The 23863-nt window shown below is 41.6% G+C and overlaps 1 protein-coding gene across 2 annotated transcripts in view; it reads right to left on the bottom strand.

The window, feature by feature from the left end:
• Positions 1 to 23863, bottom strand: part of PMS2 (PMS1 homolog 2, mismatch repair system component) — a 134644-nt gene that overhangs the window by 89472 nt on the left and 21309 nt on the right. For both annotated transcript variants that reach the window (XM_073591014.1, XM_073591015.1), the window contains exons 5-6: positions 12924 to 13107; positions 10712 to 10882 (exon numbers count right to left, since the gene is read on the bottom strand). In XM_073591014.1, coding sequence (XP_073447115.1) covers positions 10712 to 10882; positions 12924 to 13107 — 355 coding nt within the window. The remainder of the gene's footprint in view (positions 1 to 10711; positions 10883 to 12923; positions 13108 to 23863) is intronic.

Raw genomic sequence — 23863 nt, 5'->3', positions numbered from 1 at the left:
AAAAATATGTAGAAGAATACATATCGACCTAAACTGAGGAAAAAATTTGCTTGTTTAAAAAAAAAAAAAAAAAAATTGGGGATATTTATTATAGCAAAAAAGTACAAAATATTGTGTTTTTTTTTTTTTTAATTGTCGCTATTTTTGTTTATAGCGCAAAAAATAAAGAGACTAATAAGATAGGGGAATCTGTTGTCTTGGTTCAAACGGCTGTTTTTGTAACACAGACAAAACTAAGTTCATGTCCCAAGGGTTCAAGGGAGGTTTGACGGGCAGATTAAGCCACGTCACCCCTTGTATAAAGCCCCGGACTAAGAATGAGTAGCAAGTGGTCTTTGAAATAAGACCGATAAAGCTGAGACTTGGCCTTTAATATTACTTATGCCTTCCAGACTCTAATATATAGATCAGGAAGCTGGCTTCCTAGCATTAATCAGGGTAGAGATAAATGCCCTTTAGAATGTGGGTTTCAATAGCCAAGCCGTTAAATTTAGAGATCGTAAGGAAGGATGGAATATCGGTCCCTGAGAGAGCAGATCTGGCCGTAGTGGGAGGGACCATGGGCCCTCCACTGCCATCTTTACGATTTCTGTGTGCCATGACCTTCTGGGCCATGCTGGTGCCACCAGAATTATCGGCTTTCTTTCCAGCTTGATCCTGCAAAGAAGTCGAGGCAGCAACTGAATAGGGATCAGTGAAAACTGATACCATGGGATCACTAACACATCCGTTCCGCATGCGAATGGATCCCTTGTTCTGGTCACAAAGTTGACCAACTTCGTGTTGAACCTGGGTACTAGAAGATCCACGCCCAGAGTCCCCCATCTTTGACAAACAGCCCGGGGTCGGGGTGAAGAGACCATTCCCCTGAGAATAACTACTGGCGACTTAAGTAGTCCGCCTACCAATTCTCTACTCCCGGAATGAAGATTGCAGAAAGGCATGGAACATTCCTTTCTGCCCAAGTTAGAATATGGTTAACCTCTCTCTGTGCTGAGAGACTTTTGGTGCCCCCTTGGTGATTGATAAAGGCCACAGCTGTAGCATTGTCGGATTGAATCCTGACAGGACAATCCCGTAACCTGAAAGTCCAGGCCTTTAGAGCCAGACGTACTGCCCGAATCTCTAGGACTGAAAGTCCAGGCCTTTACAGCCAGACGTACTGCCCGAATCTCTAGGATATTGATGGGCAAGATTCTTTCGGTTCTTGACCACTGTCCTTGGACAGTTGTCTTTTCTAGTACTGCTCCCCAGCCTGAAAGGCTGGCATCCATCGTTACCAATTTCCAGATGAATGGTCTGAAGGATTTTCCTTTCAGCAGATTCTGGGTTAATGACCACCAAGTGAGGCTTTGGGCCACTCTTGGGGACAGCCGCATTCTTATGGAATTGATTTTTGCTTGAGGCAAGAACACCCTTTCCTGGGCTTTGTCTTTGATCAGACCCAAGTACTCCAGCCTCTTTAGCGGAAGATTTTTAAGGAAGATTTCTCTAGGTTGAGAATCCAACCCAAACTTTTCAGATAGTTGGTTGTTGTGCGTACGCTTTGGTCCAAACGAGTCATCGATTGATCTATAACTAATGGATCGTCTAGGCACGCTACGTCTGTTATGCCCTGTGCCCTTAACCTGGCTAGAGGTGGGCCAGCTCTACAAACTGGAAATGCTGCTGTTCTAACTCGAACCTCAGAAACTATTGATGAGCAGGAAATATAGGGACAAGCAGATATGCATCCCTGATGTCGATTGATGCCAGAAGTTCTCTTTCTAGAAGAAGGATAGAAACTACCGACCTGTCTCCATGTGAAAGGAGCGGATCTTCAGGAATCGATTTAGCTTTCTTAGATCTAGAACGGGTCTGACGTCTCCATTTGGTTTTGGTACCATAAAAACATTTGAATAAAACCCCCGACCTTGCTCTTTTGTGGGTATCTGTATGATCACCCCTTGAGATATTAATCGGTCTAGTGCCTGAAACAGATTGTTTTTCCTCTGGATCTTTGGGAACGCTTGATATCAGGAAACGAGATGGTGGAAAGTACCGAAATTTCAGCATATACCGCAGCGTTACCGTGGAGATGACCCATCTGTCCCGAATTTCCTTTTTCCAGACTTCTGAAAATTGCAGAAGTCTTCCCTCCACCTTGGTGAGGGGGCTGCCTCTTCATGATGAGGCTTTAGGATTCTGTTTTGCAAATTTCCTACCCCAGGGCTTCTTTTGAGCCTGGGTCTGACCCTGAGGTTTTCCTCTAGAGTCTGACGGCAAAGGCCGTCGCCACTGTCTAGAGACGTAAGCCTCTGGCGCAGGGGGAAGAGCCTGTTTAAATGAAGGGCAATTATATTTTCTTTTGACTGGTAAAAAAGTACTTTTCCCAGCAGAAATTGTCTTGATATATTTATCCATGTCCTCTCTAAACAGTCGCTCCCCATGAAAGGGGAACCCAGTTAGGAGGTTTTTACATGGTGTTTCAGCTGACCAATTTTTCAACCACAGGATTCTGCGCATATGTACAAGCATAAGCGTAAGGCGGGATTCCTGGTGAATAGTCTCTTTAATGGCATCTATGGCAAAACATAATGCCTTAGGTAGTTTAGCCAAATCCTGAGCTTGTTGTGTAGGAAGCTCTCTATGGGCCTGTTTAAATTGGTCCTTTAGGGATTGGCAGATGCCTATCGCAGCGACGGCGGGCTGCGTGACGGCACTTGCTATGGAAAAAGCAGATTTTAGCAGGAATTCCAACTTCTTATCGGTTGGATCCTTAAGCATCTGTGCATTGTCTACAAGGCAAGTTAATTTATTATTCACATTGGAAATTGCAGCCTCAATTGCTGGTAATTTCCATCTTTTGGAGAACTTCTCCTTGAGAGGACAGAGAATTGAAAACCTCTTAGGAGGGAGAAAATGTTTATCTGGTTTATCCCTTTCCGAAAAAATAAGCTGTTCAAGTAATGCATGTGCAGGAAACGCAGGCAAAGGATGGGAAGGTTTTAAAGAACCTAAGGAAGAAGCAGAGTTTCATGAGCCTCTGTTAGAGGCAGCATGAAAGTGGAACAAACCATTTCTGTAAGAGATTGTATCAGTAATGTTTCGGATTGAGAAGCTGAAAAAGGTTCATCTACCATTGCTTCCTCAGCAGAAGAATCATCAGTTTGTTTCTCTTCCTGATCGATTGAGGGTATAATCTCATTGTGTGCCCACTGTTCCCCTTGCAAGACTGAAGCTGGGGGAGGGGGACCTAGTACGCTTCCTATCCATTTGACTGGAGGATGCGATTAAAGCCGCTAATCTTTCTTCCAGATCCTGAAGGGAGTTGGAAAGGGCATCTTTAGTCACGTATACAGGTGCTGAGATGTGAGAGGCAGCTGCACCATCAATTTGCTCCAATGGCTCACCCCGAGTTGCCATAATTGGTAATTCAGGCGAGGAGGACAGCATGGAAATACAACTGGAAATCCCAATGCCTGGGGGTGAAACCTTTACTCTTTTGGCAGGCATAGTCCTAAGTACAAAAACAGAGGCGCTATACACATTAAACCGCATTAGACCACTAAATCTCTGAAAATAGTCATGACTTTTTAAAGGTGCTATAAAGTTCAGCCTAGTGCTGGAAAAAGAGTGTTCTTCCTGTATCAGGAATTCCAGTTTTGCAACCCATACGTGTCCCACGGCTCGTGTGTCCCTGTGTGCAGGCAGCTTGTTTCCTCCTCATCAGCAGAGGAGAGACTGACACAGCTGTATTTATCTGCTATTAGCCTGCCGTGCGTCCTCGTGGACGTTTCACGGCACCTGTGTTAGGCCCTCCGGAAAAAATTCCGCCCCTTTTTATATTTAGATTGTTTCCGGCGCATGAGCGCAGCGTTTTTCAGGTCCCAGACCCAACATGGGGGGGGGGGTGCGACAGAGCCTCCTGCAGTGAGGAACAGACATGTGAAAAAATATAGCCACAGTAACAGACTTCAGCGGTAAAACAGCGAGACCTTCCGCATCCCCCACGGCGGGGGGGTAATGTAAGTGAGGTGCAGCGCTGCTGTCCCCCTAACCCCCTGGTCCCGTCAGGGGAAGAATAAAAAGACATTTTTTGCAGATTTTTTACCTTGCAAAAATCTCCTTCCACACGCTGAGCAGCCAGACACGGAACTGAGCAAACAGTGAGACAACAGAGTAAGGTATGTGCATAGACTCCATCTAGTGGAGAGTTTAAGGCATGACAACATATTTTCCTTAAATGAAAGAAAATGCATAGATGTTTTTAATATCTAGGTCTTCTTCCCTTACCTTGTCCTCGCCGCAAGATTTTGCTGAATTAACAGAGAATCCAACTTTCACCCATCACGGCGGGTTACATTTAGCAAATCTTCAGTCGGATTCCCCTCTCTGTGAGTGGGGTGTTTGGTACCAAGGAGGCCTATCCGTTCGTATTCCTCTATTCGGAGTGCAGTATTAAGTGTATTGGTCCTCCCCATTTGTGTGATCATGATTGTCATAATAGTGATCTACATCTCTTAGAGGTTGAAATCTGTTTTGAGTGGGAACAGTATAGTTGGAATGTTGATCATCTCCATACACTTTTCTAGGTGGGCCGTAATAGTTTGGATGATGGTCATCCATATAAGCTCCTCTAGGGGGACCATATTGTTTGAGTATAATTAGAGGGTTTTCCGTTCTTTGATTTCTGGTTGGGGGATTTATGGGGGAAACCTTTAGGTGGGTAACCTGGTGTCTTAGGTCTAGACGGAGGTGGTTTATAGTGTTTTTCAGGTGACCGATAAGAAACTTGTCTAGAACTCATGGGATACTGACTTTGGGTAGGTAAAGGTCTATATGGATGACTACCTGTCCTCTCTGTTTGATTTGTAACTACGCGGCGAGGGGGAGGGGGCACATCAGGATGGACTGTAGGCTCAGCTTCATTAGCTAAGATTTTACTCTGCCAATCGAAGACTAATTCATTCTTATAGTCACCAACATCCCTGTTAATTTTCTTTCTTTTTTTGTTCGATTTCTTCCTTTTTAAGCAGTTTTTTTAAGGTTAACAGAATGTTCTCTATATTCCTCAATATTAGTATGGGAGGTAAGCTTATCTTTAATAAGCTTAATCTCTCCATCCAAACGTGCTAGTTTACTATTCTTCCTTTGGATTAAAAATTCCAGGAATTTAACTTCTGCTACATTGAAGTACTTGAACCAGTCTTCTAGTTCCAACTCGCCTTTTTGGGGACTCACGTCCCACCTTAGGGTTCTAGGGACCATGGAGTCTGCAACATATTGCTCTAGAAAGGTTATATCCCATTGGGTGGGGTATCTCTGAGACTATTAAGTTTTTTAATCTCATAAAGAGATCTCCCAAATCACCCTCTGGTTCACTGTTAGCCTCAAAAACTCCATCTTTTTTAATGACCCGTGAGGATCGATACTCAAAAACATCCATCGTCAAAAGTCACTACCAACCCTTAAGTGACTAAAGGTATGGTGTGCTTAAAAACTAAATTAGAAAAAGTGAGAGTTAACCCTAAGTGACTAGAGAAAATACTAAGACTGTATATATACAGAAAATATTCCAGCAGCAGGTATAGCGATATCACAACAAGATAATGGTAGAAAACAGGTTTATACCACGCTAAAGTGCAACACAGAAAAAAATAAAAAAATAGCTGCAACAAAAACCATCAAATATCTCTATGATGCAAGTGAAATAATCCCCCGAGATAAGCCCCCAGAAAATTCAACACGCACCCCTACCACCACCTTTAGGAAAAAAAATCTCAAAATGTACCACAAGCCTTAGTCGATAGAATTAGACTAGGGACTTATACCAAAAGAGCCATCCAGAAAACTGTTAAATAGGGTCTATGGTTCCAAAAAGACTGAAAGATTACACTCTGTGTTCAGCCCCTGTGGCTGCAAGGTATTTTAATTAAAAATCCACATTTTTTATTTCTGAAATAAAATTTTGTAGAAGTTTCCTCTCCTCTGGGGCAGCTTCATTCTATAAATGCCTTTAACCAAAAGTTCCTTGGGGTCACCCCTGTGGAAGTTGATGAAATGGATCGCTAGAGGGCGTTCATCATCTTTCTTAGTAAAGCTATGGATGTCAATGATTGGATGACACTCTGTATACTAATGTGAAATTGCCAATACCCTTTAGAGGAGACATCATACAGACTATTCACTGAGCGGACAGCCACTGTCAGTACTGTGCATTTATTCCAAACTGGAGCTGGCCCACTTTATCTAGTTACTGTATGAGTGTCAAGGTTGATTGTCTGTGGTACCCGAGTCTTGACAACATTGTCAAATTTTATTTATAAATGTGGTGGAGGTTCTATTTATCTTAATTGTTCTGTGTGGCTTTTTTCAAATAAATAAATTGTATTTTTGATAATACCGGCTGTTTCTCTTTGAAGAATCACTCTGGATATAGTCCTCCTTTTTCTAGAAACAGATCAAAAGCAAACTGCATAGGTGTGACCCGAGCCTTATGCTGGCTATACACATATCGATTTTCAGACGAGAATATTCATACAAAAAAACTTTGTACATTTGCTGAATGAAAGAATATCGTTTGAAAATTTCTGAACGAAAAACCACACACACTCTGAAAATTCATTTGACCAAAAAAGTTTTTTATGCTCCTTCAAATTTTCCCGTCACTGTGGTTAAAAACAAAAAAGTCGATTTGACGCCACTAACGATTCGAAAATCTAACGAACATTCTTAACCGCTTGCCTGACCAGCCGACATCAATAAACTGTGGCAGGTTGGCACAGCTGCGCAAATTCGCCGTAGGTGTACGTCGGCCGCTTTAAGAGCAATAGCAAGTGTGCGTCCGCAGTGCTACGCCAGAGCCGATGCGTGTGGCCGGAGGCTGCGATGTCCGCCGGCCACCCGCGATCACTCCACAGAGAGCCAGAACGGGGATCTGTCAATGTAAACAAACAGATTCCCGTTCTGACAGAGAAATAGAGAGAGATTGTCTGTTCCTAGTGATCAGGAACAGCAATCTCTCTCCTCCTCCAGTCAGTCCTTTCCCCAACAGTTAGAAACACCTCCCTAGGGAGCACTTAACCCCTTGATCGCCCCCTAGTGTTAACCCCTTCCCTGTCAGTGTAATTTATACAGTAATCACTGGTCCCAAAAAAAAGTGTCAAAAGTGTCTGATCTGTCCGCTGCAATGTAGAATACATATTGGCCTAAACTGATGAAGAAATGTGTTTTTTTTTTTTTTAATTTTTGGGATATTTATTATAGCAAAAAGGAAAAAATATTGTTTTTTTTTTTTTTTTCAAAATTGTTGGTCTTTTTTTGCTTATAGTGCAAAAAATAAAAACCGCAGAGGTGATCAAATACCACCAAAAGAAAGCTCTATTTGTGGGAAAAAAAAGGACATACATTTTGTTTGTGTACATCTCGCATGACCGTGCAATTGTCAGTTAAATCGATGGAGTGTCATATCGCAAAAAAAAATGGCCTGGTCATTAAGGGGGGTAAATCCTTCCGGGGCTGAAGTGGTTAAAATGAAATTTTTTTTGAAGGAAGACATTGTTTTTGTATGGCCAGCATATGTGACAGCAGGTGCAGGTAGCTTTTATCAAGTGTTGTAAAAGGTGCATATACCGCGCTACTAGTAAGTAATGAAGAAATATTATTCCTATGAGGAAAAGCTGTGACACAAAAAACATGTGATATCCATGCTAAAACAGTGCAAAAGGAAGCTTTTATCAAGCCACCTGCCTATGACAAGGAAGTCTGTCATACATAATATATAATGATTCTGTCTGAAAATTGGCAAAACAGTCTTTAATAATTTTTTATTTAAAAGAAAAAATAACAATCTCTGAGTCTGATGATATTTACCAGATTCAACCTCTAACAGTATATACAGTATATCTCTTCTGTCTGTTATTCTCTAGGTGGATAGGAGATTTTGCTCCTTAACCATATAGTTTGTTATTTATATTTACCACTGCATATTGAAATTTAGAAATAAATTGCCTTTTTTTAAACTTTATATATTAACTAAATTATACACCACACTTTTTTTAAGGTTATTATACGATTATTCGAAGCAATAAATCGGCCAACTAATCAATTATGAAAATAATTGTTAGTTGCAGCCCTAGTCATCGTTTAAAGTGCCTCCGATTAACTCCTAATAAAGTTCAGCTGTTCTAGTAGGTCTTTCCTGACATTTTTTTAGTTGCATCGCACAGCAAAAGCCATGGTCCGCAGAGAGCTTCCAAAGCATCAGAGGGATCTCATTGTTAAAAAGTATCAGTCAGGAGAAGGCTACAAAAGAATTTCCAAGGCATTAGCTATACCATGAAACACAATGAAGACAATAGAGCAAATATGGCACAGCAGTGACATTACCAAGAACGTCCCTACAAAATTAAATGAAAAGATGAGGAGAAAACAGGAAGGCTTCCAAGAGGCCTACAGAAACATTAAAGGAGCTGCAGGATTATCTGGCAAGTACTGGCTGTTTGGTACACGTGACAACAATCTCCTGTATTCTTCATATGGCTGGGCTATGGGGTAGAGTGGCAATACGTAAGCCTTTTCTTACAAAGAAAAGCATCCAAGCCTGGCTAAATTTTGCAAAAACACATTTGAAGTCTCCCAAAAGCATGCACAATTAATCGTTAAAAGATTGCGATCTCGATTCACCCCCTCTGACGATCTGTATTGCAGTGTTTCCCGATTCTTTCATGTAACAAGTATAGAGAGTTCTCTGCTCACTCTGGCAGTCTGCCAAACCGGGCAGTCTGCCAAGTTTTTAACAACATTGTAACTCTTCTTGCTTAAATCAAAGGGATAAAACTTCTGTGTGAATATGCAGGAGGCGTAACCACTTAAAGTCTAAACCTTTTTCTGACACTTGTTTCTTACAGTTAAAATCAGATTTTTAAGCTAGAAAATTACTTGGAACCCCCAAACATTAAATATATTTTTTTAGCAGAGGCCCTAGGGAATAAAATGGCGATTGTTGCAATATTTTATGTCACACTGTATTTGCACAGTGGTCTTTCAAACGCAATTTTTTGGGAAAAATACACTTCAATGAACAAAAAAAAACGAAACAGAAAGTTAGCCCAATTTTTTTGGTTTAATGTGAAAGATGATGTTACACTGTGAGAATCGTGATCTATCTTTTAAGTTAAAAAAAAAAAAATATTGCGATTCTCATTTTCGTCAAGGTAGACTCAATTATGAACAGTTCCAAATACCAGTCAATATTGGCACAAAACCTTCAGGCTTCTAGAAAGCTGAACATGAAGAGGAACTTCATCTTTCAGCATGACAACGACCCAAAGCATACATCCAAATCAACAAAGGAATGGCTTCACCAGAAGAAGAATAAAGTTTTGGAATGGCCCAGTCAGAGCCCAGACCTGAATCTGATTGAAAAACTGTGGAGTGATCTGAAGAGGGCTGTGCACAGGAGATGCCCTCACAATCTGACAGATTTGGAGTGTTTTTGCAAAGAAGAGTGGGCAAATATTGCCAAGTCAAGATGTACCATGCTAATAGACAGTTTATACAGTTTACAGTTATACAGTGCAGTTTATAGGTCACATTAGAAGAATGGAGAAAGTTCTGAAAGGATTTATCTTTGTCACATTTTTTTACATCACATAAACTTGACATTTTAACAGGGGCGTGTAGACGTTTTATATCCACTGTAGGTCAGTGCCAGGGTCAAAAGGCATGGTCATTATATTTCAGGTAAGATTTAAAAAAAAAACATAACATTTCTTATTTAGTATCAGTTAGAGTGTGTTTTGGGTAGAAAATTATATATATATATATATATATATATATACACACACAAATACATACATATACACACACACACACTTGCTGCTTTGGTGGTAGGTCATGGTAATGGCAAGAAATATAAAGCTAAATTTAAAGACTTTTTTTTACTATTTTGGGCCACTTTCCTTTGATCATAGAGAAATCAATTAATCAATTAACATTTACCATTAAATGAAGGCCTACTGTTTAATGAAAAAACAAGGTAGAGTTTACTTGGATGCACTAAGTAGTTCTGAGGATATGTACAGTTTTACTAACACATGACAAAGTTGCTATACTGGTTTCAAGGCACTGGCCTTAGGATTTGTTTTACCTTGTTCATGAAGGGATTAAAATGTTATAGGTAATGACAGAAGAGATTTTTGATCCTTGGGGGATCAAGAAGGAATTTTTATTACAAAGAAATAAAACAGCTCAGAGAAATATGTATATAGAAATAAAAATAGAAAAGGATGGAAAGATAAATAGGACAAGAAGTAATAGAGGGGAAAAACAGGGAGGGGGAGTTATTACAGGTATTATTGTTCTGGGTCAGGGAGTCAAAGTATTGCAGCAATCCAAGCCAGACAACTAGCATTTTCAGAAAAAGAGGCCATCATTGGTAGTAGCACCCATGCGTCTCTCCGAGGTAGCTTACTTTAAGGGAGAACAGTGAACAGAAGAAAAAAAAAAAAAAGAAACTGAGGAATATTTAACTCACACACACCACCCTTGATTATATTCAGTCAGATCCATTTTTAGAGCCTTGTTTATTCATATAAAATTGGAAGATTATATTTTACTTTTACAGGAAGCAAGTGTGAAGTTTAAACAAGCTGGCAACAGGTGGTCAAGTGTTTAGCGATACATGTTAGATAAAGAAATGTAAAAGACTGCTTTTAGAGAATATTACCTGTTTCTGTCCAAACACAGCTCCAATGTTTTCTTTCATGCTGCTTGATGTACCACTAGAACACACCACAGGCACTCTCTTCCCTTGGCCTACCTGATTTGTGCAGTTTATACGAACACCAGTTGAAATAATACAGTATGCTTGTAAAACTTGTACCATTTTTGCATACTCCTTAAAAGAGAAAGAGGAGGAGTATGAATTTTGAGACAACCATAAGGTCACATGCATACTTATGACTACGTAGTTTTGGTATGATTCTTTGATGTTCTTGAACAGGTTTTTTTTTTATAACAATATGACATTAGTATGTTTTTTCACATTCCTTTCCTACACATTTTCATTGGAATTTAAAACTTTTAAATGTATTTTCATTTTTCAGAATGTGATAAACTGAGCCAAATGCAGCATAAATCTGGTTTTATGCATGAGCTTTCCTTTTTAAGGTCTTAAAAATGCTGGAAGACCTATGAATTCCCATAGGAATGTACTGTGATTGAGCAAAGTAGTGATCTGATAAGATTTAGCCCCGGTTCACACAGGGGCGACTTGTCAGGCGACTTAGCCGCCTGACAAGCCGCGTCCCGTTTTGTACTACGGAACCGTTCTAATAGGACGCAAGTCGCGCCGACTTAGAAAAAGGTTCCTGTAGTATTTTTGGGGCGACTTCAGGCGACTTGCATTGACTTCTATACAGAAGTCGTTTTGCAAGTCGCTGCTGAAGTCGTGTGCAGGTCGCCTCGGTGAGTCGACCTGCAAGTCGTGTTGCCCCTGTGTGAACCGGCACTTAGAAATGGCAGATCAAGGTAAAGAGTCTCTGACGGATACTCTTTACCAAGTGATCAGCCGTGTCCAATCACGGCTGATCACGATGTAAATAGGAAGAGCCGGCGATCGGCTTTTCCTCACTCGCGTCTGACAGACGCGAGTAGAGGAGAGCCGATCGGCTGCTCTCCTGACAGGTGGGATCTGTGCTGATTGTTTATCAGCACAGCCCCCCCCTCGGATCCCAACCAGGACCACCAGGGAAGCCGCCCAGGACCACCAGGGAAGCCATCCACACTGGACCACCAGGCAATATGCCCCCTAGACCCCCAGGGAAATACTAATCTGTGCCCAGGCAGCTGCCAATCAGTGCCCACTCACAATGCCTACCACTTCCAGTGCCACCAGGGATACCTATCAGTGCCACATATCAGTCCCGCGTATCAGTGCCCATCAGTGCCACGTATCAGTGCACATCAGTGCTGCCTATCAGTGCCGCCTATCAGTGCCCAGCAGTGCTGCCTATCAGTGCCCAACAGTGCCACCCATAAGAACCCATCTTTGCAGCCTTTCAGTGACCAGTGTCGCCTATCAGTGCCACCCATGAGTGCACATCAGTGCCGCCTATCAATGCCCATCAGTGCTGCATATCAGTGCCCATCATCAGTGCCCGCTCATTGGTGCCACCTCATTGGTGCCGCCTTGTCAGTGCCTGTCAGTGCCGCCTTATCAGTGCCCATCAGTGAAAGAGAAAACTTAATTAATTATTTACAACATTTTTTAACAGAAACAAAAGCAAAACTTACTTTTTTCAAAATTTTCCGCTTTTTTTTATTTGTTTCGCAAAAAATAAAAACCGCAGAGGTGATCAAATACCACCAAAAGAAAGCTATATTTGTGGGAACAAAATGATAAAAATTTAGTTTGGGTACGGTGATGGATGACCGCGCAATTGTCATTCAAACTGTGACAGCGCTGAAAGCTGAAAATTGGTCTGGGCAGGAAGGTGTATAAGTGCCCTGTATTGAAGTGGTTACGCTTTAGCAATAAGACCTGCAAGCTGATTCTATGCAGACGTGAGCCTCATTTTGCACTCTCCAGCTTTAAAAAATAAACCCCTTTGTGTCCAAGTGATTTAGAAATAACGATTGCTAAACAGCTACAATAATAAATGGTCTCTCTGGAACAGGCAGCCCTCTCCGAACAAACATTGCACCTCTCCATAACTTGTCTAACACTGATCAAAGTCTACAGCCAAAGAGACAGACAGAGCACTTTCTCTTTATGGTCCTGGGGTATGCTTTCATGCTCCTAGCAAGCATATTACTAAACTGATATACAGTCCTGTTTAGCAAATATTCTAGGATATACTTATATTGTTCGTTCTTGGTGGTTACACTATCCTATGGATTTTCCTTTCTTTAGAGGGTGGAATTTCAGAACCACATACCTTTTTAATGTTCCGCTGAAATTCTTTGTGGCGCACTGGCAGGGTATAGAAAAGCTGTTGTATAGTGACTGTAGTCCCCTGCTGTCGAGGGAGAGGAGATTTCTGGACAATTTTTCCATTCTGATCAAAAACCAAACGGGTTCCAACTTTTGCTGATTTATGGCAGGTGAAAATTGATAAATCACTGTTGAAAAAGAGGAATACAATATGTTTATTCACTTGACCTCCAGAAGGTTTTACCCCCTTTATGACCGGGGCATTTTTTGACATTCAGCACTATGCTACTTTAATTGCCATTTGCTCGGTCATGCAACACTGTACTCAAATGAAATTTATATAATTTTTTCACCCAAATAGAGCTTTCTTTTGGTGGCATTTAATCACCACTGGGTTTTTTTTATTGTTTATATAGATGAAAAAATGCTGAATGTTTTGAAAAAAAAAGTAATTAGTAGTTTCTGTTATAAAATTTTGCTAACAAATAAACTTTCTTCATAAATTTAGGCCAAAATGTAGTCTGCCACATTTCTTTAGTAAAAATAGCCCAAATCAGTGTATATTATTTAATCTGTTTGAAAGTTAGAGTCTACAAACTATGGTGTGTATATATATATATATATATATATATATATATATATATAAATTTGAAAATTGATCAATTCTGACTGTCTAATTTCTTGAGGAGGCCAGGACAGTACCAATACCATCCAAATTGCCCTTTTTTGAAAGTAGACAGTCCAAGGTATTTAGTAAAAGGCATGGTGAGTTCTGTTGAAGTTTTAATTTTTTGCTCACTTTTTTTGGAAACAATTATTTTTCACATACTGTCACCAGTGCAGTACGGTGTGGAGGTGATCAGGGATACTGACTGGTGACAGAATTAAAAAAAAAAAACAAAAAAAACCAGAAAATTTCCTATCAAATACTTACCGTAATTTTCCTTTCCTGATGGACTCCATGGCCGCATACGTTTGGGTAGCTCCTCCCTCACTCCTAACCCATAAAACCCCACTGCCATAAATTTAGAGACTGAGCCAGAGGCCCTGTTCCTTTTTGTCCTCCTTAGTCATAGGACCAATTTTCTATGAAGATTTCCTACCTTTTGGAAGTATCAAGTAGGACCCCACTTCCATAAATTTAGAGAAAGGCCGCGTTCCGTAACTAGCCTATTAATGACACTGGGAGGGTACTGCTGTTACTATGCAGTCCATCAGGGTCTCCATGATCCAGACCCTCTTCTTCACCAGGAATAGAGTCGAATACATGCCCTTGAGCACCAGAACTGGAACCCGGCACCTTGGGTCACCAAGGACTTGACGAAAGACAGAAGTACCGTATTTGATTTTTTTTGCTTGAGCGGGGAAGCTCTTTAGGTACAAATCTTAGCGGGGGGGGGGGGACTTCTAAAGATCCACGCAAGCCCTGAATGACCGTCCTGACGTTCCAAGATCGTCCAAACATGTCGGAAGTGAAGCAAGTGAGCCTCCACGGGACATGGCTACGTGGGCCCAATCTCAAAATGGCTTTGAAGCCTCACGGCCTCCTGAAGCTACTCTCTTGGACGACTGGCCTCTCTTCCAGCTCTTACTAAACTCTTGCCGGGGCCTGTAAGAGCGTGCCTCTCCTGAACGATCTGAACTCTGCCTCGATTTACCGCCTGGGCCATTGAACTGTCCAGCTTATTACCGAAAAGCGGGGATACCTCAAAGGGGAACTTGCACCAGGCCTGCTTAGAGGCAGAATCCACCAGCCAAGGCCGCAACCACAAGGCACGTTTGTCTGTAATGGACCAGAGGATAACACAAGCTACAGATTGGATAATATCGAGCGAGGCCTCACCCAGGAACACTGCTGCCATCTTCAGCTCTTGAATAGCCGAGCCCTTGGCTCCCCCCTCCGAGATATTCCTGAATGAAGAATTTGCTCCAGGTCACTCTTAAATGAGACCGTGTCTGCAATGGCAGATTGGTCAGCCTCATGTTTGGTCACATCTACCAAGTGGGCTGATTCTAGATGCTGGACATCCTCTGCTTTAAAAAGATAAAGTTTTGTTAGCCCACTGCACGGACATTTACCTCTCCATCTTGCTCTATTCATCATTAATTACATCCTTGAGCTCCTTTAACATGCTGCCTCTTAAGATGTTTAAAATACTTCCTCTACTTTTGATGGAGACTCCACTGGGCTTTCCCAATTTAGAGCCTCTTTAACTCAGAGGGGCCACTAGCGAAAAATCAAAACTCACATATACTGTATATCATCATTGCCAATGTCTTCGCTATCCAATGACCTTGATGAGGGATGGCTAGGCTGGGGTGTTTCCAGATCCTTGTGGCTAGCACAAGGAGTGGAACTTGCTGACCTGCCAGCCACATTTTGTGTCTAACCAGCTTTCCAGTCTTTCAGTGACTCCTACACCACTCACTTGACCAGCAATACCATCTGATTGTCGCTTTTCCTTTCGCCCAACGCCTGGGCTAAAGCATGTATCATACAGCAACTTTGCCCACTGGGGCCTGAGATCCACACCCCGACAAGCTCCAGGCTTGGAGCAACCGGGTTGGTGGTGGATGTGGTGCCTAGAAGAGGATCTTGAGCTTTTCTTATGATGCCTAGACCTTGACAAAGATCCGTGACGTCTTGATCTCGAGGGGCACCTATGTCTTTGCGACCTAGGAAGGTCCCTTGCCTCCGGTGATAAAAGTTGATGATCATAGACATAGAAGAGCGATGCACAAACAAAAATAAAAAAATGAATATGAGATACAACAGTCTGTCACATTAAACAAATGTGAAAAGGCACATAATATCAAAGCGGCCCTCCTGTCAAATTGCTGAGAATTGACACAATTGCATATAAGGTAAATACACGTGTAATCGCTAAACAGTAAATCGCAGATCTGACAAGTGGATAAACGTGAAGGTAAAGTTCGTGGCTAGCTTCATAAGTGAATAAAGAAGTGGAGATGGTCGGATAGTGCACCAATCACCGTATTCAAACTCGTGCTCCATACGCCCCTCTGGGGTTCAAACTCGCCACAAAGTTGCAGATAATAAGCATTCACGATCTCCCACTGCAAACAATGACCACATAAGCATCCAGCATGCATGAGTACAGAGCTCCACCATTTGTTGCCCAAAAATGCCATAAAACCATTTAACTTAAATGGTCAATGTGAATGACAGACTAAATGCGACAGACTGTTGTATCTCATATTCATTTACCTTTTAGTTTAAGTGGCAGCCAGATTATATATTTCTCTTATATTGTGACTAATCACAGTGCCAACATGTGTTAATCTGTTGTTTGGAAACTCATTGCGCTGGGTTGGAAGGAGATAAGTGAGCCTAGTTTTATTTCTTTCCACTTTTTTTCAAAAATAAAAAAATATTAACTGCTGGAAGACCCACTAGAGGAGGAAAAGAGGAGAAACCCTAAATCCCTACGCAAGCGCTGACAGCAGGAGGGCGTTAACACATCCATAGCTTACCACAGGACGGCAGCAGCAAACTACTGTACATCCAGAAAGAAAAGGCCAAAACACAGTCCAGCAACAGAAGCCATACTCAGGGAAAACCAGCAGCATGCAAAAGGAATCCCAAAATAGCAGGGCACCTGTCAAATATAAGTTTCCCGCTGGGATGACATCACTGCCCGTTCCACTGTGTATGCGCCAAGTCCCGAAAAGAAGAACCAAGCCTCGGCTTTGCCCGAGACCCCGTGCATGGGCGAAATGATCTGCAAAGCTCTGGCCACATTATCGGACCCGGAAGCAGTGGCATGGGACGCAGATGCACTCCAGTTGCCCCGAGAGGCTGAATACCCCTAGAGCCAAAGAAAAAACACATTATAAAGCAAATTATCAGAGGGACTGTGACAGGCCAGACTGGGACAGAGGCCTTTGGAGGAGACTAGGGCCAAGCCTCGTACCCAATGATTATGGCCCATGGAGAGAGCAGATCATTTTCTAATGATGGACAACAATGTGATAGATGCTTAGAGTGAGGCTTGGACTCATTCTCTGAATAAGGAGAATACAGCTTTCCTTCTGGAGTGGATGGAAAGGTGTAAAATTAATCTTGTACAGATTAACCATCAGTGGAATATGGTGGTCCCCCTGCAGACTGGGTTGGAGAGGCTCATTCACTTGGGACAGAAATATTTATCAACAATATCCCTCAAGAAATCTATGAAGATAAATTAATTCCACCTTTTCAGACTACTGGAACATTGTATGAGTTTATCTCATAGACTGTTGTAGACTTTTTCTGAGGTGGGGTGGGATCACTGTTTGTTATGTCTGTCTTTGTTCCATTGTGTGCCTCCTAGGTGTGCATTTTCATTGTTAATGGAGTCACCTATTGTTTGTCTGATCATCTCTTGGAGAGGTGATTAAAGCGATATTAAAGCCTTGTTTTTTTGTTTTTTTTTAAATAACAATCATGTTATACTTATCTGCTTACTGTTTGCATAAACGTGAACAAGCTCTTTTAGTGTGGTATATAAATTCTGAGCTAGTTTACAATAAAGAATTCCAGCTTGCATCAAAGCTAGTGTTGTATAGTCTTGGGTGCTCAGCTACAATACCCGGTTTCTGGATCCAGACTGGAGGAAGCTAAATCTTTACAGACGCACCCAAGCTGGGTGCTGGATGGTCCCGTCACAGGGACAAATGAAGGGAACACAGTACTCATGTGACCCAGTTCCCAGAGCAGGAGAACAGCTGCAGAAACCATACTGGGCACACCTGACGGCCACCCGCTGATAAGAGGGCATCTGACCAATGCAACGAATGCCCTGCATCAATCCTCTGAAAAAGTGTGCCAACACCACCCTGCTCATAGCTGGGGTCTGACTCAGTAACCACTCCAGCCAACACGGAAGGCTGGTAGACTTCTGGAAGCAACAGGACGCTCCTAGTATCCGCACGACACCTGGCCGCTGATACTTCCAAATGATAGGAAATCTTCATAGAAAATTGGTCCTATGATATAAGGAAGACAAAAAGGAACAGGGCCTCTGGCTCAGTCTCTAAATTTATGGCAGTGGGGTTTTATGGGTTAGGTGTGAGGGACGAGCTACCCAAATCTATGCTGCCATGGAGTATGTCAGGAAAAACAATTTAAATCATTTTTATTGAATTTTTTAAAATATTATCTTTCCTATTTTTACATACCGTCAGAGTAGTTCATTGTCACAATACAGACACTGTACTACTCTAGGGGGTGATCAACAATTTTTTCCATTTTTGTTTTACAAGGTGATTGCTTGTTACAGTCATGATCACTGTAACAGCAACCATTTGAACTGTCATGAATGGCTTTTCATTCATGACTCATTGTTTACTATTGTGATGCTGTGATAGCACAGGTGGTACAGGGTGCTGTGATTGGCCCAGCTATCATGTGATCACTGGTGACCAATCACAGATTATACACGGTGGAATAAAAATATTTAATTGTAGTAAAAAGCACCATAAGAATCACAAACAACAAAAATTCAGTGAATAACCTTGAAAAACAATGTTAAAAAGACAACATTGTCATAATTGGGGAAATCGCAGCTGCGCACGCACCCATTCAATCTATCACACTTCTTATTGGTCTAATAATCTTGGAATGTAGATGATTGGACTTCTTGTACATAAACGAAATGACATAACAGTCCAAAAGTTCCTTTAGGACCAAAAGAGGGAGTGTGTGTTCGATACATATGTATCATTACGGGTACTGGCTTGCAGGTTCAATCTTCTTTGAGCAGCCCAGTAAAAGGTATTCAATCACAGTACATCAGTTGACTCCCAACTATAATGAGCTGGGGCTATGCTCACTGAGACGTGATAAACTGCTTGCTAATACAGACTAAATATGTCTAAAATCAGTCTGGGGGAAGTCACCCACACTTGGCTGGATTACTGGGAGAAATTTCATCTGTTGAGGGAGAAAATTGAAAGCAGGGGGGAGAAAGCCGCACCACCTGTACAGCACTATCAGCTTTTACTAGTGTCCTATAGATATAGACCAGAGTATTGAAAGATCTCACCACCTCCGCTGTACCTCCAATTCTCACCTAGCTCCGCTTTGCGGGCCTCCAAATGCACTGCGCTGTGTACCGCTGTGTCACTGGTTCCAGTTTTGCCTCCAGGGGTCACTTCACCTCCACCTCACAAACCGTACTTGCCACGGGCTGCAATACCATAGACGTCATGCTGACGCATTTCGTTAGCCAATCACCGCTAACAAGGAGGAGTCAATTTGAGGTGACTTGAATATCTGTGGAAAAGCTGCAATACCATTCCCTAACCATTAGAGGTCTCACAATCAATCATGCTCCTTAGATCATTCAGCACGCTGAAAATAATCAATTAAAAGTACCATTGAGTGCACTTGGCTGCCGCCTATCTCTCTCCAACACATGGAACAGGGGATAATTTTAAAATGTTTAGATATTTCAAACACTCTGTCCTCCTGATTTGTAAGAGGACAGGGGGTTTAGGGAAAATTTAAATAAGGAATATTTTTATGTTTACATTGGAAGTAATAGTAGAAGACAATTATATTAAGACCAGTCAATAGGACATAATGACCCTCAATATTACTAGCCATCAGATAACAACTTGACAAATGTCTAGTATACTATACTTCCAAAAATGTTTGTAAATTACATTCGTTGTTCAGGCCTTGTGGAATTAAAGAACCCAAGTTATAAATCCACTTTTTCTCCTTCTGTAAAAGGATGGTGTCAAAATCACCCATTCTCATCAGAAGATTCAGGACATAGACACCTTTCACCATTAACCCCTTTGGGTTGCCTTTGTGGAACTGAGTGGAATTTAACGCCAGAGGACAATCGTCATCCTTTTTTCTTTATACTTGTAATGTGCTCACCAATTATTTTATGAAGTTGTCTTTTAGTTTTTCCTATGTATATTATTATTATTATATGGACAGCAGAGCATGTATATTACTCTCGTTGAAGAACAGTTAAAAAATTGCTTTATTTTATACTTTTTCCCTAATCCCTCTGTCCTCTTAAAATTGGGAATGGTAAATGCCTTGTTAAACATTTTAAAATGATCCAATGTTCCATGTGTTGGAGAGAGATAGGCGGCAGATAAGTGCACTCAATGGTACTTTTAGTTGATTATTTTCAGCGTGCTGAATGATCTAAGGAGGGGAATGACTGTGAGAACTCTAGTGGTTAGGACATGGTATTGCAGCTTTACCAGTTATTTAAAGGGGTTGTAAGCCCTTGTGTTTTTTCACCTTAATGCATTAAGGTGAAAAAACACCTGGCAGTGACCAGCCCCCCAGCTTTACTTACCTGAGCCCTGGAACTTCATCCGGCGGGGGCGCACTCTTCCTCTGCCCAGGGTTCTCGGCTCTTGATTGGATAGATTGATAGCAGCGCAGCCATTATCAATCAAATCCAATGACGTGGCTGCCGGGGGGGGGGAGAGTCATACACTCTGCGGCTATGGACGCCGAATGATGGACTCAGGAGCGCACCCGCAATTAACCCCCAGGGAGATCGCTTCTCCTAGGGGGTTATCTGATGTGACGCAAGGGCCGCCGAGGGATCCCAAAAGACGGTGTTCGGGGCCACTCTGTGCAAAATGAGCTACACAGTGGAGTAAAGTATGACATGTTTGTTATTTAATAAAAAAAATAAACAAAGCTTTACAATCACTTAAAGTAACCTCCAATTGACTCCTCCTTGCTCTGAAGAAGTTAGGGGTGATTGAAACGCACTAGCGTGATGTCTATGGGATCTCAGCCCACGGCAAGTGTGGTTTGTGAGGCGGAGGTAAAGTGACTCCTGGAGACAAAACTGGAACCAGTGAAACCGCGGTACACAGTGCAGTGCATTTGGAGGCCTGCAAAGCGGAGCTAGGAGTGAGATTTGGAGGTACAGCGGAGGTGGTGAGATCTTTCAATGCTCTGGTCTATATCTATAGGACACCATTAGAAGCTGATAGTGCTGTACCGGCGGCACAGCTTTCTCCCCCCTGCTTTCAATTTTCTCCCTACTCATCATCCTACACTTTCTCCTAGTAATCCAGCCAAGTGTGAGTGATTTCCCCAGACTGATTTTAGAGATATTTGGTCCATATCAGCTAGCAATTTATCACGCCTCAGTGAGCATAGCCCCAGTTCATTATAGTTGGGAGTCAACTGATGTACTGTGATTGATTACCTTTTACTGGGCTGCTCAAAGAGGATTGAACCTGCAAGCCAGTACCCGTAATGATACATGTGTATCTATCACACACTCCCTCTTTTGGTCCTAAAGGAACTTTTGGACGGTTATGTCATTTCATCAATGTACAAGAAGTCCAATCATCTACATTCCAAGATTATTAGACCGAGAAGAAGTGTGATAGATTGAATAAATGGGTGCATGCACAGCTGCGATTTCCCCAATCATGACAACGTTGTCTTTTCAACATTGTTTTGGAAGGTCATTCACTGAATTTTTGATGATTGTGATTTTTATGGTGCTTTTTTTCTACAACTAAATATTTTTATTCAACCGTGGTATTTCACTGATGTGACCTTCTTGGCAGGTCTCCTCCCTTTTGTTTATGCGTGTTATGGTCACGTGGACTGCACCATATTTTCATTGTCTATGTGGTGATTGGTTGAGATTAATTTAATTTATTTAAGTGAATGCATACTGATTGTCAGTTTAAGCGGTGGATCCAGGCTATACACTTGCAATTTTTTCCATGTGCAGAATCATGGCAGTTGCAAATCAAACATAGGCTAAGATGGCAGCTTCCTTAGCTGAAAAGGATAGGAGGGTTTTGTATCGCTTAACGTGCTTGCATACTAAGTAATAAATAGGGGTGTGCTATAAACGGAAAAAGACCGAAAATTTTGAAAAAAAATTATAATTTCTACTTTTTGTTATAAAAAAAATCCAATAAACTCTCTATTCAGCCACATGTCTTTGGTAAAAAAAAATGTCAATAAGCGTATATTTATTGGTTTCCGCAAAAGTCATAGCGTCTACAAACTAGGGTACATTTTCTGGAATTTACACAGCTTTTAGTTTATGACTGCCTATGTCATTTCTTGAGGTGCTAAAATGGCAGGGCAGTACAAACCCCCCCCAAATGACCCCATTTTGGAAAGTAGACACCCCAAGGAAATTGCTGAGAGGCATGTTGAGCCCATTGAATATTATTTTTTTTTGTCCCAAGTGATTGAATAATGACAAAAAAAAATTACAAAAAGTTGTCACTAAATAGATATATTGCTCACACAGGCCATGGGCATATGTGGAATTGCACCCCAAAATATATTCAGCTGCTTCTCCTGAGTACGGGGATACCACATGTGTGAGAGGGCCCCGAAAACCAATCCCTGCCTTCAGGATTTCTAAGGGCGTAAATTTTTGATTTTACTCCTCACTATCACAGTTTTGAAGGCCATAAAATGCCCAGGTGGCACAAAACCCCCCCAAATGACCCCATTTTGGAAAGTAGACACCCCAAGCTATTTGCTTTGAGGCATGTTGAGTCCATGGAATATTTTATATTTTGACACAAGTTGCGGGAAAGTGACAATTTTTTTTTTTTTTTGCACAAAGTTGTCACTAAATGAAATATTGCTCACACAGGCCATGGGCATATGTGGAATTGCACCCCAAAATACATTTAGCTGCTTCTCCTGAGTATGGGGATACCACGTGTGGGACTTTTTTGTGAGCCTAGCCGCGTACGGGGCCCCGAAAACCAATCACTGCCTTCAGGATTTCTAAGGGTGTAAATTTTTGATTTCACTCTTCACTGCCTATCACAGTTTCGGAGGGCATGGAATGCCCAGGTGGCACAAACCCCCCCCCCCCCCCCCCCCAAATGACCCCATTTTGGAAACTAGACACCCCAAGCTATTTGTTGAGAGGCATGGTAAGTATTTTGCTGCTCTCATTTGTTTTTGAAAATGAAGAAAGACAAGAAAAAACTTTTTTTTTCTTTTTTCAAAACTTTGTGACAAAAAGTGAGGTCTGCAAAATACTCACTATACCTCTCAGCAAATAGCTTGGGGTGTCTACTTTCCAAAATGGGGTCATTTGGGGGGGGGTTTGTGCCACCTGGGCATTCCATGGCCTCCGAAACTGTGATAGGCAGTGAAGAGTGAAATCAAAAATTTACGCCCTTAGAAAGCCTGAAGGCGGTGCTTGGTTTTCCGGGTCCCGTACGCGGCTAGGCTCCCAAAAAGTCTCACACATGTGGTATCCCCGTACTCAGGAGAAGCAGCAGAATTTATTTTGGGGTGTAATGTCACATATTCCCATGGCATGTTTGAGCATTATATCATTTGGTGACAACTTTGTGCAAAAAAAAAAAAAAAAATTTGTCTCTTTCCCGCAACTTGTGTCACAATATAAAATATTCCATGGACTCGACATGCCTCTCAGCAAATAGCTTGGGGTGTCTACTTTCGAAAATGGGGTCATTTGGGGGGGTTTTGAACTGTCCTGGCATTTTATGCACAACATTTAGAAGCTTATGTCACACATCACCCACTCTTCTAACCACTTGAAGACAAAGCCCTTTCTGGCACTTTTTGTTTACATGAAAAAATTATTTTTTTTTGCAAGAAAATTACTTTGAACCCCCAAACATTATATATTTTTTTTAAAGCAAATGCCCTACAGATTAAAATGGTGGTTGTTTCATTTTTTTTTTTTTTCACACAGTATTTGCACAGCGATTTTTCAAACGCATTTTTTTGGGGAAAAAAAACACACTTTTTTCAATTTTAATGCACTAAATCACACTATATTGCCCAAATGTTTGATGAAATAAAAAAGATGATCTTAGGCCGAGTACATGGATACCAAACATGACATGCTTTAAAATTGCGCACAAACGTACAGTGGCAACAAAATAAATACATTTTTAAAAGCCTTTAAAAGCCTTTGCAGGTTA

The sequence above is a fragment of the Aquarana catesbeiana genome, linkage group LG06, assembly GCF_042186555.1.
Source record: "Aquarana catesbeiana isolate 2022-GZ linkage group LG06, ASM4218655v1, whole genome shotgun sequence".
NCBI classification, from domain to species: Eukaryota; Metazoa; Chordata; class Amphibia; order Anura; family Ranidae; genus Aquarana; species Aquarana catesbeiana.
Note: the sequence above shows the minus strand (reverse complement) of the source record. Positions and strands in the feature narration are given on the sequence as shown.